The sequence below is a fragment of the Protobothrops mucrosquamatus genome, unplaced genomic scaffold (assembly GCF_001527695.2).
Source record: "Protobothrops mucrosquamatus isolate PMUCROS unplaced genomic scaffold, P.Mucros_1.0 scaffold586, whole genome shotgun sequence".
NCBI classification, from domain to species: Eukaryota; Metazoa; Chordata; class Lepidosauria; order Squamata; family Viperidae; genus Protobothrops; species Protobothrops mucrosquamatus.
Genome location: NW_015386886.1, coordinates 102,543 through 120,646, shown reverse-complemented (window position 1 = coordinate 120,646; position 18,104 = coordinate 102,543). Strand labels below are relative to the sequence as shown.

Here is an 18,104-nt window from a genome sequence, read left to right as displayed (position 1 = left end):
TCTGAGTGCCGCCTCTAGCACGCATGCCATAGGTTCACCACCATTGATATAGGACCTCTTGCTTGAGCAGGGGGCTGGACTAAAAGACCTTCAAGGTCCCTTCCAGCTCTATTCTATTCTAAATTCTTTCCATGTGGATGTAGTGCCATTGAGGTCTACTCGCTGAGTACGGTTTGTTAGCCAGCTACAGATCCATCTGGTGGTGATGTTGTCTATTCCACCTTTTCCTAGCTTATTAAGGAATAGGTTATGATCTACCTTGTCAAATGCCTTACTGAAATCTAAGTATACTACATCCACTGCATTTCGCTGGTCTACTAGTTTAGTTACTTTATCGAAGAATGAGATGAGATTGGTTTGGCATGATCTGTTTTTAACAAACCCATACTGGCTACCAGTTATGACTTTGTTTGCTTCTAGTTGTTTGCAGATCTCTTTTTTGATTATCTTTTCTAGGATCTTCCCAGGTATTGATTTTAAACTGATTGGTCTGTAGTTTCCTGAGTCCATTTTTTTCCTTTCTTGAAGATGGGGACCACATCAGCCCTTTCCAATCCTCGCGTACTTCCCCGGTACTCCAGGATTTATGAAAGATGTGATGCAACGGTTCTGAGATAACATCTGCCAGCTCTTTCGGAACTCTGTGATGTAGTCTGTCGGGTCCCGGTGGTTTATACTCATCAAGGTTGGATAGGTACTCCCTTACCATTTTCTTGCTTATTTATTTTTAGGTTCTAGTATGTCTTTTGCAGTGGTTTTTTTGGTGTGTTGCGTTATAGTTTCTTTTTGTGTGAAGACTGATGCAAAGTGTGAGTTAAGCAGCTCTGCTTTCTCCTTGTTTCCTGTAATTTCCTTGCCATCTTCTCTTTTAGTGGGCCTACAGTTTCCTTGATTTTTTTCTTATTATTAATATGTTGATAGAAACTTTTGTTATTGTGTTTGATTTCTGTTGCAAGTCTTTGTTCATTCTGAGCCTTTGCTTTCCTGACTTCATCTTTGCATGATCTGGCTGTCTGCTGATAATCAGCTTTAGTTATGTGCTTTCCATTTTTTGTATTTGTCCTTTTTATCTTTTAGTTTGTTAGAGAGATTTTTGTGCAGCCATGCTGGTTTCTTCTTGACTCTTGTTTTTCTTTCTCAATGATATTGTGATGGATTGGGTTTTATGATCGCATTTTTCAGGGTTTCCCATGCTTCCTGGGTTGTTTTCCCCTTTAGGATTTTCATCCATGGGATTTTTCCTAGGTTCTCTCTGCGTTTGTTAAAGTCAGCTCTTTTGAAGTTTAGGATATTGGTTGGATTGTTTTCTATTGCTAGTGTTTGCATTATATTAAATTCCAGTATGACATGGTCATTTTTGCCCAAGGTTCCAGTAATTTCAATTCCCTCTATCACTTCTTCTCTATTTGTATGGATTAAGTCCAGTATAGCTTTACGTCTAGTTCCCTCCTCCACCTTTTGGGTGACAAAGTTGTCAGCTAGGTTGGTTAGAAATCTGTTTGATCTCCCGCTCACAGCAGAGTTTGTCTCCCATGCATTTGTTAACTGGTTGGCAAAGAGTTTGTCTATTTCTTCTGATTGGTTGGGTGGCCTGTAATATACACCTATGGCAATGTCACTTTTATTTATTTTATATTGACCCTTATACATTCTGGAGAGATTTTATCTTTGATCATGTGCATATCTGCAGATATGTAGTGTTCTCTTACATATAGTGCTACTCCCCTTCCTCTTTTTGTAGACCTGTTTCTTTTGAACAATTTGTATCCATCCATCAGTCCCTTCCAACCTGGTTTCATCCCACCAGATTTCTGTTATGCCAACTATGTCATACTCTCCCTCGTGTACTATTGCTTCTAGTTCGCCCTATTTGTTCCCCAAGCTTTGAATGTTTGTATATAAGCATTTAAGATTTTTATGCCTGCCCGTGGGAGTGTTTCCTGTATCTCCTGGTTGTTGTTTGAGTTTTTCTTTTTTTTCATCATTGCCTACCTCATTGTTTGATTTGTTTTCTTGGGATTTGTGATTGGTTTTGGGTTCTAGAGATTCTAGAGATTGGTCACCCACCCCCCTCAGTGTTAGTTTAAAGCCCTCCTGATGGATGGAAACTAATCAAGGAGAGAACCATCCTATAAATAAGACATTTCCTCACAGAACAATTAATCAGTGGAACGGCTTGCCTTCAGAAGTTATGGGAGCTCCATCACTGGAGGTTTTTAAGAAGAGATTGGACAGCCATTTGTCTGAAATGATATAGGGTCTCTTGCTTGAGCAGCGGGTTGGACTAGAAGACCTTCCAACTCTGTTATTGTGTTAAACTGGATGCAGTATTCCAAATATAGCTTCACTAGTGCACTGTTGTCAGGCCCACTTCAAAACCTCATCCCAAGAAAGCAGAACTCTTGAAAGCAGTTTCTTCCAAAAGGAACTTTTATTAGGAGAAGCTGATAGCAGGCATACTAGACAGGATCTGAGGATTTCCCATGCAGAACGATAGGTAAAAGTATCCCAAGCAAAATCCTACCCCATAGTTCATCCGATCAGTTCAAATGGCCCAATCCCCATGATAGTATAGAACTATACTATCACTTCCCATGATCTTGATGCAGCATAGAATTGCACTGGCTATTTTGGTAGCTGCAGCACACTGCTGACTCATACTTAAACAGTGGTCCTCTCATGGGCACTACAGATGATCCAGGTATTGCTTATTCTGTATCTATGTATTTGGTTTTTCCTGCTTAAGTGCAGGACCTTATTTTCCTCACTACTGAACTACATCTAGTCTGTCAAGATCCTTCCGAATCTTGCATCTATCTTCCAAAATGTTAGGAATTCCCCCCAGCTTAGTATCATCTGCAAAATTAAAATTTAGGCAATGAAAAATGTCTATACCTATAGAATGAAATATGTTCAGATGTTGTCAGGGCCCACTTCAAAACCTCATCCCAAGAAAGCAGAACTCTTGAAAGCAGTTTCTTCCAAAAGGAACTTTTATTAGGAGAAGCTGATAGCAGGCATACTAGACAGGATCTGAGGATTTCCCACGCAGAACGATAGGTAAAAGTATCCCAAGCAAAACCCTACCCCATAGTTCATCCGATCAGTTCAAATGGCCCAATCCCCATGTGTTAGGTTCCTCATGGGAATAGGGAGATAACATTGGGCTGTCTCTGGTTGTAACTGCGATGTTTAGATGGCTCTTCGCACCTTCTCTGGGGCTGCAGAGATAAAGCAGTCGCCGGAGGTTGCATTCCATTCTTACCCTCCCTTTGCTAGCTGACAGTAAGGGATGGGAAAGTTCACAAGAAATAATGCAGGAAAGCAAAGTGTTACATTATAGCAATAGAGGAAGTCAAGGCAATAACCCTCAAGCACTCCCCCCTCCCCCCTAGGAGTATGGCAGAACCCAGGATGAGAAGAGAGTGAGATTCTGGTCAGTATGAAAGAAGAGAAAATAGCAAAAGCAGGAAGGGAGGAGGAAAGGATTGGGGAATCTATTGATATGGGTTCTGACAGGTGTATAGTAACATATGTGGACTGCATAAATCCAGGTGATCACTATATGTAGTCATGTGGATTTTTGCAGGTCAAATCCCTAATACCCATATTTTAAGTGGACGTCATGGCTGACAGGGAAAATACAGCCATGCTTCTGAATTATATCTACCTGTAGCAGAACAATGGCTTTGTCCACAGAGGATACCAAAACACAAACTACTGGACTACATTTTAGCCAAATGTGGCATGAACCCACCCAATATATTTATAATTCAGTGTGTCATAAAAATCCAAAATAATAGGATAATTCCACAAAGATTAAGTTAATTATGCTTAGCATTTATTTATTACAATGGAGTGTTGAAAGAAAAATCTTCATCAGGGTTCAGTCCAAGCCGGGAATAAACAAAATGGAGACTGCTTTAGAAAGGTTCTTGTTTATTGAAGAGCAGAACCACAACAGCATGTGGCTCTGGGGCAGCTGACTGCATGGTGCTGGGAGTGGTGGGTTTTTATACCTTCTTGGGCTTTTGTGTTTGGAGTTGTTCCTGTTCCTGTGGCATGAACTTTGACCTGAGGTTCAGTGTGTCCTTTTGGTATTCTGATGGTGGTGGGTTAATCATATTATGTCCCAAAGGTCATGTCCTGTTTCTCTGGGGCAGTGGTTGATGACTATGTCCTGTGTTGGTTTTTTGGGTGAGGGGTTGTTGGTTCTAGGGGTCTTTGTCTTTCTAATCCAGACATGTCAAACGTGCGACATCACGTGACGTCATGCAACGTATCGGGCCGGTTTTGCCATTGCCGGCAATGGGGTGGGCACGGCTTCCGGATAACACGTCCGGCCTGCGGGCCGGCAGTTTGACACCCCTGTTCTAATCCTATCAGCTCCAAGCTTCCTGGCTCCAGTCTTTCTGAAAGGATGATCAAATCTGCATTTCTACAGGGCTGGTTTCTGCTTGGGGCAGAGAGACTTGGGGAGGGTGGTAGTTTCTGACTAAGATTTTCTCCATTATTCCTTTGGCAGAATATAATATTCTGTCTTTTTAATATACCCCAAAATATTTCTTTCTCTGGGGGGTGCTGTTTTCCTACAGGAGTATATGCTGCCTCATCAAACTTCTAAACATGTCACATGAACGCATAGAATTATTTGAATATCCAATCCTCTACCATCTTCAAAAAACTCTCATATATTGCAGCAAGGACTTAGATTTCCCATCTTACCTAAGCTAAACACTCCAACTAGCCTCATCTTTGTAAAAGGATTTCCAGTATTTGAGGGCTGCCACAAAGAAGAAGACATCAAACTATTCTCCAAAGCAACAGAGGGCAGGACAAGAAACAATGGTTGGAAACTGACCAAAGAAAGAAGCAACCTGGAATTAAAGAGAAACATAATTTCTAACAGTGAGGACAATTAACCAATGGAACAGCTTGCCTTCAAAAATCATGGGTGCTCCATCACTGGAGTTTTTAAAGAAGAGACTAGACAGTCACTTGTCTGAAATGGTATAGGTTCTCCTGCTTGAGCAGGGGGCTGGACTAGAAGATCTCCAAGGTCCTTTCCAGCTCTATTCTATTCTATTCTATTCTATTCTATTCTATTCTATTCTATTCTATTCTATGTTTAAAGATGATTAAAGTATGGGAGGAGGGAAAAACTTTAAATGATTTTAATCCTTACAGAGTTTCCTCTTAATCAGTCATAAAGATTCTCTCTAGTCCAACTGCAAATCTAATTACTTCCATGTTGTTTTCTTGGCAACAGTACAAAAAATGGTTTGCCTCTGTTGTCTTCTGATGTTTTTTCCACTTCCAAGTCTGAGCTGTCATTATGAAGATTTTTGAAGGACTCCCTTTTGCTATTACTAAAAATTGATATGATTAGTTTTTCCAAGTCACTAAGGTACAATCCTCGATTGTTTCCTCAATATTTCTTTTCATTTCAGACCAAAGAAGGAAAAATAAATGTTAAGAAACGCGAAGAAAAAATCTTGCGGATAGAAAATATCCTAAAAGAGATCGAAATAAGTTGGTTTGTGAAGGGAAAAAAAGATTCTAAAGAAACTCGCAGCATATTGCTTATGTACCGTCTACATTTTTAAGTTTATGCAGCCTATGGCCTAAGCGCGTGCTCTCTTGCTCTAGAGCAGAGGTAGGCAATCTTGGCTCTTTTATGATTCGTGGACTTCAACTCCCAGAATTCCTGAGCCAGACATGCTGGCTCAGGAATTCTGGGAGTTGAAGTCCACGAGTCATAAAAGAGCCAAGGTTGCCTACCCCTGGTCTAGAGTCTAGTAGTCTAAGCCGACCCAACGCAGGAAGATGTTATGGCGTTGGCTGTGGAATTTCAGCCGAGGAGGTTCGCTTATCTTTTGTCAGAGGTTTGCGTGCGTGTTTTTTTCTCACCTAGGCCTGATGTATATCTTTTACCTTGCTCAGTGAGATCACCTGGAGGAGCGGTTGCCGGCCTTTTCCGCTCCCGTCTTCAGGAAGGGGAATCGTTGCTTCTCGGCCAGGAATCTACGCAGACGGATAACAGGTAAGACCCGGGCGCCGGCGTCCGTCCGGTCCCGTGCCCTGAGAGGTAAAACTTAACGTTTAAATTATACGGCTCCATCCAGAGAGCGGAAGAGTGCAGATAGGAGTAAAAGAAGGGCACGAGAGGGCCTTTCCTCCCAAGCTCTGTATTTGAGGGGGGAAGGGAATAGGTTTTTGAGCAGTCCGAGAAACGTGGCTCGTCGCTTCCTCGAGCGCTCGGAGAGGCCAATGGTCGAAATTAATTGGATGGTGTGATGGGTTAGCCAAAACAGTGCTTTTCAACTTCAACAACTTTTAAGATGTGTGGACTCCAATTAGCAATAGCAATAGCACTTAAACCAGAGGTGTTCAAACTTGGCCCTTTTATGAATTCTGGGAGTTGAAGTCCACAAGTCATAAAAGAGCCAAGTTTGAAGACCCTTGACTTAAACTGATATTTAGCTTCATAGGGATTCACAGCACTCTCTCAGTGGTCTACAAATGCACCAACAATCTGGGTCCTCATTTTACCGACCTCGGAAGGACGGAAGGCTGAGTCAACCTTCAGCCAGTCAGGATTGAACTCCTGATTGAACTCCTGTCTGTGGGCAGAATCAGCTTGCAATACTGCATTCTAACAGAGCACCCAATTCTCAGTGTTTATGTCAATTACAACCATCAAGGTTCCTTTTTGCAGGTAAGTAATGCTGTCATCTGAGAGTCATTTGGGGTCATTCCTAGTTGCTATCAGTCACATCTAGGGAGCAAGTGCTACCACTGCTTTGGCAGTGAAATCAACTGCCGTTGGCAGGGGAAAAAAACTCCCATCTGCTCAGGGTGTCATTTTCAGAGGTGTGTCTATCACTGGAGATTTTCAAACAAAGATTGGATCAATTGGGATGGTTTGAGGATTCCTGCCCTGGTCTGAGGATTAAAATTTTTAAGAGACTGGACAGCCATTCGTCCGAAATAGTGTAGGATTTCCTGCCTAAGCAGGGGGTTGGACTCGATGACCTCCAAGGAATTATGAATTTAAAATAAAAGTTACTAATTTCTGAGTTTCATGAAGGAGCTATGCTGCTCTAAATACTTGGTTCATATTAATTGAATGCTGTTTATGTTTCTAATGAATTGTCGTAACCAAGACATATTAAAGCAGTGTTTCTTAAAACGTGATTCTATTCTTAAAGGATTGTTTCTTAACAAACAAACAAACGTTTTTACACAATTCAAATATTTACAAATGCATCATTTTTCATTTTTAGTACAGTATATCTAGATAAATATAATCAATGCAAACAAAAGCTCTTTTGGGATCCTTCATTTTTTAAAAGTTGAAAGAGTCTTGACAGCAAAACATTTAAGAAAAAAAATACAGGATCCAATCTGGGTTGGTCACCGGGACCAGAGGTTTTCTCTTGCAAGCATTTGGACTCAAATTTGACCAACCCAAATAGGATCTTGCAACATTATCCTGGGACTTGTATATTCACCTTCATTCATAAGAAAAAATCATTAAAGTAATGTCTAGTTCCCATATTTGTGGAACGTAAGATGATACAGTGCTACCTATAAAGGGATAGAAACAAAAAAGAGAGATAGATAAACATTAGTGCCTAATGTAGACTTGGCAAATTGATTTCAAACCAAATTTAAAGATTCTACTATGTGTACATGTAATCTGAATATATTTAATATTTATATGTCATATTCATACTTTATAATTAACATTAAGTAACTATAAAATGTGTGTTTTTTTAAAAAGCCAATTCTCACAATATACCAGTCATTCTCTTCCACAAACAAATTGCAGAATTGAATGCATTGTTATAATTATTAGGTCTTACAGAAGTAGGATTTTCCAGGCATGGGAGATGTGAGCTCTAAAGAGACAAGCAATCTTTTTCTTTCTTCCTATTTCCATTGGAGTAAATAAGGCCAATTTGGGGGGACCTTTGCCTGTTTGCTAACTTTTGAGGAAGGTGGTGTTCTAATCAGTTCATTTTGGCCACAAGTGGGTTTATATATAAATTAAACACCAAAGGAGCTAAAATGCATCCCTGCCTTACCCCTCTATAAATTGGAATCTCATTGGCATAGTAGCCTTTGCATAGTGCAGTGAACTTTCAATCTAGATTTCTGACAAAGGTTTTGTATGAGCAATAGTAACCATCTGTCGGTGGTATGCAGAAGCTTTGCCCAAAGTCTTGCTCTGGGAACTAGAGCAAATGCAAACCTGAAATCGATAAGCGCACTGTATAATGTGGAGCCTGCTTTAGTTATATATTTTTCAGCCAAGTACTGAAGGACGAGGGCATGTCCATAGATAGCAGAAGTCCGCTTGCTCATCAGCCAATATGTAGTCTGAATCCAGTCAATTTATTATATAGGTGTCTGGTATAGAGTTTGCTTATCAGGCTAATAGGCTAATAGGCTAACAATGTGTAGGCAGCTCTCAGGTGTCCTTTGCATGATAAGCCCCAGTCTTCTGTGATTTGTGCAGTGCGATCAATAATCAGAAAATAATCTTCACGGTCAAAATAGTTGCTCCATGTAATAATTATTTGCCTAAAACTTTCAACCTGTAGTTTGAAAACTTCCTGAAGCTAAAGGTTTAGCCAAGAACTTTTGGTGTGAGTTGTGCGGAAGAAAAAAGTATTTTTTAATATTTAAGATTAATATTTCTAATCCTATTTATATATAGTAAAATATATAGTAAAATATGGATATTTATATAGTTCTAATGATGACAAGCTATAGTTAAGAAATCTGTATGCACATTTTGCAATAGTCCACATATAACCTTGCTTTGCTAGATGAGTTGCCTCGTAGACTACTTTTTTTTCCCTTTTATTTAAATGTATATATTCTGCAGTTATGTAATTTTTCCTCTTTCAGAAGCTGGCATGGCAAGCATCAGCAGCACAAAACCTTTGGAGATAGGAATGTCTACTGCTATATTCCATTAGAAGCCTTTACTTGGGTAAGCAGGCTTGTATGATTGCAACTTTCCTTGGTTATTCAACCAATAAAAGATGTGTCATTATGAGATTAAAGGCATATGTAAGCTATTGACATTACTATAATTTCAATGCATTTTGTCCTTTATTAGAGTACATTGGCTGTTCTTGCTTTGGAATTAACCAAACAGGCCCACTGGCTGCATTCTATTCAACCAGATGGAAGAAACATCAAAGTTTGTCAGTCAGAACCTCAGATTGCTGATTTGTCCCAACATCATCACTCAGGTAAGTTTCTTATAAACTAGAATAACAGGCTATAATTTCTTCCATAAAACAGCAGAACTGAATCAATGTGGCAAGATTCCTGTGAGTTGCACATTCTGTTTTGTGAGAAGTAAATCCCTTTTTAAAAGGTTAAAAAAATAAAATATACTTAGTATGTTTATTAATTTTAATGTGCATCTATCTGCATTCAGCCACAGCTCTATTTCCTTGCACCGGAAAAGAGGACCAACAATTTTTGGAAGTGGACTCTGGCCATTCACTGAAAAATCTATCTTCTAGCAATTGTTCTTGGCCAAAAAATCAGCTCTGTTTGGAAACAGGTACAAACCTTTATTTTTGGAAAGCAAAACTTTTGATTATCAAAAAAGTAGGACATGAAAAGTGGTCCAGTGCAAGCTGACTTTGACTTGCTTTGTAATAAAGTCCATTTTTAAAGTTTCATGTTGAGAACTACCCTCTAGAAGTTTGCAGGAAAAATCCAGAGTGGGCAGAACCAAAAGTTATGGGGTCTTTTAAAAATTCTGAAAAATAACAATAAATATTATTTAACATTAGTGTTAAACATAAAATGTCCACCCTGGTTGAATGTTGAAAAAAATAACTAATAATATATTTGTTACTTGTACACATTTTATTGTTTTTCCCCCTACATTTTGTTGTTTTGTTGTTGATTTTTTTTTCTTCTTTTTATTTTGTATTTTTAACTTTGGAAATAAATAAAAAATGTTTTTAAAAATTCTAAAAAATAATGCAGAGAAAGGTGCTATTTATATTTCAGAATAAGATGATAGTAAGTTATCAGGCTGCACCAGAAATCTAATTGACTATACTTTTTAATACTCCTGCCATGTCAAATAAAACTACTTAATTTGTATCTTGGAAAGACTCTGTAAGAGTGCCACATAATATTTTATAACTACAAAGCTCTGGTCAATTCTAGCCTGGAAACTGATTTCAGAAAGGCTAGATTTCAAGTTGTTAAGCCAAAATATTGAAATAGGAAATTTGTATTAAATTAGTACTCTTATTTTTGTAAGAATGAGAGGTTAATACATTAATGAGTAGTAGTACTTACTTGCAACAATGGGGTAACAGTATAACAGAATTGGAAGGGACTTTGGAGGTCTTCTAGTTGAACCCCTGCCCAAGGAGGAGACACTGTACCATTGCAAAAAATAGATGTTAGGCAAACAATGACAATTTATTAAGAAATTTACTAAATTTACTAAATTGAAATCAGCACTAATTGGTTAATGAAAAATGTGAATGTTGCTCGTTTTAAAGAGTATCAGAAAAATAAGAGAGTAGCTACAATAAGGTAAATAGGGATTAACTCTTACCCTAAAACCTAATCCTTCATTAATGTATCTTTTATTCCAGGGAATTTTGTCTCCCTACCTAGTACCAGCTTTGAATCAGATTCCTCTCTATTGGATTTGAAGGTACTCTGCTATTTTTGTTTTGTGGAATAGACTTTATTATTCATTTGTTGCTCTTTTTTTGCTATTACAATATTACAAGCATACTTTTTTTACAGTATGAGCTTACATAAGTGATTAGTATCCTAGAGTTCTCTGTTTATTAGCTTTATCTAATCTAAGATTAAAATATGAGTCAAGCTGGTGAAAAATTTACTAGGAAGAGATTCACAAGGTAGAAAAGAAAAGGCAGACCTCAAAAATGGCTTGACTGAGACTAAGCTAGAATAGTTAATAGATTGAAACATAGTTTAGGGGAAAGATAGAAGAGACAACACTTAAAGAAAAGGGCATGGATAAAAGTTCTGGAAAGACATATTAGGTAAAAAGACATTGTAGGAAAAACTAATACAGGATTACATTTAGGAGAAGCTTTTATTAGCAGAAAAAACATTAGGTAAAGCTAGCAACACAGAATAAAGGTTTAAAACAAAATAATAGAATAATTGGATTGATAAAAGAAAAAAAACATTACAAATGATGCCACAGCTACCATTTCACCTTTTAAAATATATATATATATTGTTCTCAAGTAATTTTACATAGATGCTAATTTTTAAAAAAAGTTTTACGATAAAATAGAATATCAAGAATAAAATAACTAAGACCAATTACTTTTTTATTTATTTAGACACACACGCATAAAAACATGTCCAAATATTGGCTTCTGAATATAAAATGTATCACATATTTGCATCTCTTGATGGCACCAAATCAATGCTGAAATAATTGGCTTTGAATGAGAAAAACTTGCATTGAAATAAAAAATACATATTTTTAATTATCATGATTTAATATAGTCAGCCTGTTTTTAACTCTCCGAACTTTATTTTTTTAAAAGAAAATTGATTTTAATATCAAATAATAATATGTATTGATAGTAATTAGTTTTCCCTATAACTACGGCCAGGAAATAAAATTTTGGTTCTGGGGTATATGATATAATCAAAAGACACGTATTATTGCTGAAATACACTGATATGCCTCCTAGTTACCTCATGAATGAGTTGGTCACTTAAACCTTAAAAAGGAGATGGAATTATAGCAATAGCAATAGCCTTATATACCGCTTCACAGTGCTTTACAACTCTCTCTAAGCAGTTTACAGAGTCAGCATATTGCCCCCAACAATCTGGGTCCTCCTTTTACCGACCTTGGAAGGAGGAAAGGCTGAGTCAACCTTGAGCCAGTGAGATTGAATTGCCGAACTGCTGACAGCCGGCAGTCAGCAGAAGTAGCCTGCAGTACTGCATTCTAACCACTGTGCCACCACGGCTCATTAGAATCATATCTCAAAAAAAAATAAAAATCCAAACAAGAAATTGGAATAACATTGGTTTATAGAAAGTGATTGTTAATGCTGTGGTGATATTTAATTCAGTGAGATTACTTTTGAGTAAACACCAAGTACACTGGATAGAGGAAGTTGATAGAATATATTTAAAACTCAGAGATTCAGTACCTTGAACCCAAACCATGTAGCGCTTTACAGATTCAATATCTTAGGCTCTAAAAACAAAAGGCAATATATATGCTCAATAATTTGCTCCTAAATGTAAGAAATTATCATAGATATTATTACCTAACTGTCATCTCACAACATTACTCCTCTCCATTGTGGTGAAAAGACTTTGGAATCTTATGGTTGCTTGAATTTGTAGAAGAGCTAATGATCTGTGAAGGCTGTTGTAGGCTTCTGAAATGAGAAAACAAAACAATCCTTGTTGTGGCTTCACTTCTGTTGCTGTGAAACCCTTATTTCTCCTTTTTTCTGGGAAGCTCAAGGTGATAAAATAAGCAAATTGTATTAGATATCCAGCAGAGCTAACTGGTGCATATTACTGCATAACACTTTTGTTGACTACCTGACAATGAAGAATCATTCATACCATCCAGCATCTCTCCTTAATGTGATCAAGGTTTACTCTATGTTAGAGCTCTCAGAAACGTGCTGTGATAGATTTGAGAGGTATTTTAAGATAAAATTGCTTATTGTTATTGCCACTTTGAAGACTATTTGTGGTAAAATAGAAGCAGGAGTCTATACAGTGGATATAAAAAGTCTACACATCACTTTAACATGCCCAGTTTTTGAGATGTAAAAAATTCAGACCATGTCAGTTTTTTCCATCTTTAATATAACAAACAAGTTCAATTGAAAAGCAAATCTTTTAGAGGGGAAATAACAATAAAAAACTAGAATAATGTAGCTGCATAAGTGTGCATACCTAATTATAAGAAGGCATGCACACTTTTGCAGCCACATTGTGGGATGTGGCTGTGTTCAGAATTAGCCAATCACATTCAAAATGATGGTAAATAATTGTCAGTTGCCATCAATTAAAGTAACTCTAATCAAGCCCATATAAATTTAGCTGGTTTGGTAGATTTTTTTCTGACATTTACTCAGTTCCCTCTTACAGCAAAAGCCATGATCTTCAAATACTAGCAAGTACTTGTAGTACTAGTTGTGTACTATGTGTGACAACAGTGTTCTGTATTCTTTATATGTCTGGGCTGTGGGATAGGGTGGCAAGACAGAAGCCTTTTTTTCAAAGGAAGAAAATCATCCAAACCTGGCTACATTTTGCAAAAAGCTACATCAAGTCTGACAAAAGCATGAGGGAAAATGTGTTGTGATCTGATGAGACCAAGGTTGAACTTTTTGGCCATAATTCCAAAAAGTATGTTTGGTGCAAAAACAACACTGTGCATCACCAGCAGTATGCCATACATACAGTGAAGCATACCATGTTTTCCTGAAAATAAGACCCAGTCTTATTTTTTTTTTGCCTCCAAAAGAGGCACCAAGTCTTATTTTTTGTGGGGGGTTGTCTTTTCTACTCGCCTCTGGCACTGACAGCCCCACCCACCTGACCCATGTCTTCTGCGGCTAAAGGAGCAGCTTCATTTTGCAGCTGAGAATGGAGTTCCGGCCTGCATTTCACAGTCAGAGGCCTTTCTGGAAGGCCACTGCAGCCCAGAACCAAGCTCCATAGCTCGATTCTCTGCTGCAGAAGCCTTGCAGAACTGAGCTATGGATTGAATCCATAGCTCGGTTCTCGGCTGCAGTTACCTTCTGGAAAGCCTTTGACTGCAAACTGCAGGCCTAGGGATGCTGCAGAAGACATGGGCTGGCAAGGAGAGGCCTGGCTGCAAAGTAAGTAAGTGCAGGGCGCAGGGGGGAGCTTCACAGACCCACCCCCTCCCTAGCTTGATTTTTAGGTGTGTACCTCGCCCCAAAATTAGGGCTTATTATTGGGCTCACCCCCCCCCCCCAAAATCAAGCTAGGGCTTATTTTTAGGGTAGGTCTTACTTTTGGGAAACCATGGTAGTTGTGGCAGCATTATGCTTTGGGACTGCTTTTCTTCAGCTGGAAATGGGACTTTAGTCAGGGTGGTGGGAATTATGAACAATTCCAAATATTAGTCAATTTTGGAGCAAAATCTTCAGGCCTCAGCTGAAATGCTGAAGATAAAGAGGAATTTCACTTTTGAACACAACAATGACCCAAAGCATACCTCCAAATCAACAAAAGAATGGCTTCACCAGAAGAAGATTAAAGTTTTGCAATGCCCAGCCAGAGCCTTGTCATGAATTTAATTGAAAATATGTTGGGTGACTTGAAGAGGGCTGTGCACAAGAGATGTCCTTACAATTTGACAGATTTGGAACACTTTTGCAAAGAAGAGTTGAGCAAATATTCCCAAACCAAGATGTCCAAACTGATAGACTCCTCCCCCAAAAGACTGGATGCTGTCATAAAATCAAAAGATGCTTCAACAAAGTATTAATCAATCTGAATAGTGCTGAAAGGGACCTTGAGATCTTTTAGTCCAATCCCCTGCTCAATCAGGAGACCTGTACCATTTCAGACAAATGGCTGTCCAGTCTCTTCTTAAAAACCTTCAGTGATGAAGCATCCACAGCTTCTGAAGGCAAGCTGTTCCCCTGGTTAATTGTTCTCACTGTTAGGAAGTTTCTCCTTAATTCCAGGTTGCTTCTCTCTTTGGTCAGTTTCCATCCATTGTTTCTTGTCTTGCCTTCTGATGCTTTGGAAAATAAGCTTACTCCCTCTTTTTTGTAGCAGTTGCTCAAATACTGGAATACTGCTATCATGTCACCCCTAATCCTTCTTTTCTTTAGACTGGCCATACCCAATTCCTGCAACCGTTTTTCATATGTTTTTGTCTCCACACCAGTTATTATTAATTTAAGGATTTGCACATTTATGAGCCAGATTATTCTAATTTTGTGTTGTTATCCTCCCCTCAAAAAAATTAGTTTGTTTTTCAATTGAATTGTATAGCTTATCTCAATGGTTCCCAACCTTTTCTATACCCCGCACCCCTAGAACGCTTCTGATATATTCTCGCACCCCTTACAAAAGTTCAAAATAACAGCAACAAATTATGCATATATACTGTAATTTTGAAATCCCAAGTTTTCGCACCCCCTAGAATATCATCTCGCACCCCTGGTTGGGCACTTCTGCTTATATGTTATGTTAAAGGTGGAAGAACTCTAAAGTGATTTATCTTGGTTTGATTTTTTTACACCTCAAAAACCTGGCCCTTTTAATGGGTGTATAGGCCTATATATACTATAGTCCTCTATCACAGAGTTCCACAACCTTTCCAGTTTTGTGGACCAGTGGGGGGGGAGAAGGGATGGTTCCCCGTGAGCGGCTGGCAAACGTGTGTGCGGAGCTCCATTTGTGCGAGTGGTGGGCACCGGCTGCTCGCGTAAGTGGGGATACGCATGTGTGCTTGCCCGCCACTTCTGGGGGCCTGGTTCTGAATGGCTCACGGCCCAGTAGTGGGCCACAGCCTGGGGGTTGGGGGCCTCTGCTCTATCAAGTCCAATTGTAGGGGATCACTTTCAGTTTTTGAGAGCTGAAGATGTGGAGAAGATATGTGTAGTTGGCTGTCAAGATTAATATTCTTTATTGCAGTGCTTCCCAGGCTTTTTCCTTCATTATCCTAACACTTCAAGTCAATTTAAATTGGATAATTTAATTGTAATTGGGTAACGGGTTTGTGCGTTGGTATCTAAATTTTACCCAATTTTGGGTAATTTACCCAGGTTTGGGAAGCACTGCAGGTAATCCCCGAGTTACGAGTGTTCACTTAACGCTCGTTTGAAGTTACATGATCAGCGTCCCCTAGTGTTTACGAGCAAATCCCAAAATTACAACTATTGCAGCGCCACAGCAGTTGTTCGTCCTTACGAGCGACCGACCGCAGAGGCTTTGCAATATTCACCCTATTCCTCTCCCCACTCCCCACAACTGCTTCCCCCTCCCTTTCTGCAGCCCCAGACTCACTTACCTTGCAAAATCTGTCTCCTCTCTGCCGTGGCTTCTTTCTCTTTAAGGGAGAGGAGAATCGGCTTGGAAATGCTTTTTGCGCCGACAATGGAAACTCCTAGGTGCTGTAATATCGTGCAAGTTCAAACACAAATTCTCTGCTAAAAAGATCATGGCCCCTGGAAGCTTCCATTCTCTGGGGGGGGGGAAGTGTTTGCTTCATTTGCATGCCTATGGGGCAAAGTGTGGAATCAGAGTCGGCCAGGCGCAGGAACCAATGCCGTCCATGGCCTGGGTGCGCTGCACGCTCATGTGCACCAGCCTTAGTTTGAGGGCAGGAACGAAGCCTTCAGCTGAGCGGGGAGGCATCGCAGGGTGAGTCCCCTTGCACCCGCATTCAAGCTGGCAGCGGCGGCAACCACCTAAGCAGTCATAATCCCCCTCTCCAGCCAGCCACCCACCCTGCCCAACCTAGTCCTTGCCTGGCTGGCCGGCTGGCACAAATCCTCACCACTTTTCCCCTCCTCCTCCTCATTCATTGAGCGGCAGCGGCTCGAGTGAAAGGAAATGGAGGTGCAGAGCAGGATTGCTCTCAATAAGGCTAGCGCACGCAGCGCACCTGCGTCTTTTTGAGAGCAATCCTGCTCTGCACTTCCAGTTTCTTCCTTCGGGATGGAGCAGAGAAACTCAAGCTGCTGCTGCTCAAACCCTTTTTATCCAAATGCAGACCTGAGAGAGATTGAAAGGTCTGTGTGCCTGCAGTGGGGCACTTCAGAAATGGAAAGGAATGCTCCATGTGACTGCTTGAAACTCCGTGTGACTCAGGTTTCCGTTCGGATGAAAGGTGTTTCAGCAGCAGGTTTGAGTTTGTCTACTCCATCTGAGTGAAAGGAAACGGAGGCTTGTTTTTGCAGGATTGCTCTCAATAAGGCCGGCTCGCTCCTGAGGCTTGTTTTTGTAGGATTGCTCTCAATAAAGTCAGCTCACTTTGGAGGCTTGTTTTTGCAGGATTGCTCTTAATAAGAGTGAGGCATGCTTTGGCTCTGTTTTCACCAGGAAGGGGCTTGAGAAATGGCTTTTTCCTGGTGAAAACAAGCCTCCGGAGCGAGTGCACCTCACTCTGCAGTTCCGTTTTTGACAGAAAAAGGCATTTCTCAAGCCCCTTCCTGGCAAAAACAGAGCCAAAGAGTGAGGCGCACTCACTCTGGAGGCTTATTTTCATCAGGAAAGGGCTTGAGAAATGGCTTTTTCTGACGAAAACAAGCCTCTGTGTCCTGATGCTGGTGGAGTGAGGCAGAGCAGACCCTTCCCTGTCTCTTCTCACTTCCCCAAAGCTTTCCTTCACTAACCTCCTTTCCAGCCCCGTTCTCTGCCACCATGTGCAGGGCAACAAAAGAAGCTCGTGGGACTACCGGTAAAATAAAAGTTCAATCAGACCTTCCAACTTTGCGAGATCTTTTTTTCCCGCTAGAAGTTGGAAGGTCGGATTGCTCTTTTTTTTTTAGTCCCACAAACTTATTTTGTTGCCCTGCACATGGAGAACGGAGCTGGAAAGGAGGTTAGTGAAGGAATGTGATTGCCCTGGGGTGGGGGTTAGGATTTGGCATTGTGGATTGTGGAATGTTTGTGCTCTGGTGGGGCTGTTCAAAACGCAGGGAATCCCTGAGTTTTTTGTTTGTTTTTTTTTAAATTTTATTTATTTTTCCATCATAAAAAAAACAATCATAAGTAATCACAATAAACAATCAAAAACCCCCCACCCCCCCACCCGACTTCCCAAACCAAATCCCAGGATAATATTCATATAAAAGTAAACAAATACTAATATCTCTAACTCCACAAAATATCATAATCTACCAAAAAGGATAGAAGTAAACAAACTTAAAAAAACCTAAAAACCTAAATTATATTCTACCACTCTATGTTTCTTTTGAATATAAACAATCCATCTTCTCCATATTGATAAAAATTGTTCATTTGAATGGTTCTTCAAGTAAGCCGAAATCTTTGCCATTTCAGCAAGATACGAAACTTTCAATCTCCAGTCT

General features: G+C 39.7%; 1 protein-coding gene across 2 annotated transcripts in view; it reads left to right on the top strand.

The window, feature by feature from the left end:
- Positions 1-5,791: 5,791 nt before the first annotated feature.
- Positions 5,792-18,104, top strand: part of DELE1 (DAP3 binding cell death enhancer 1) — a 40,638-nt gene continuing 28,325 nt past the window's right edge. Inside the window, exons 1-6 of one of the 2 annotated variants that reach the window (XM_015817420.1) lie at positions 5,792-5,863; positions 5,944-6,043; positions 8,920-9,004; positions 9,134-9,269; positions 9,461-9,589; positions 10,650-10,711. In XM_015817420.1, coding sequence (XP_015672906.1) covers positions 5,827-5,863; positions 5,944-6,043; positions 8,920-9,004; positions 9,134-9,269; positions 9,461-9,589; positions 10,650-10,711 — 549 coding nt within the window. In that variant the 5' untranslated portion in view covers positions 5,792-5,826. Of the gene's footprint in view, positions 6,044-8,919; positions 9,005-9,133; positions 9,270-9,460; positions 9,590-10,649; positions 10,712-18,104 lie in introns of both variants that reach the window. The other variant, XM_015817419.1, reaches the window with a different exon arrangement.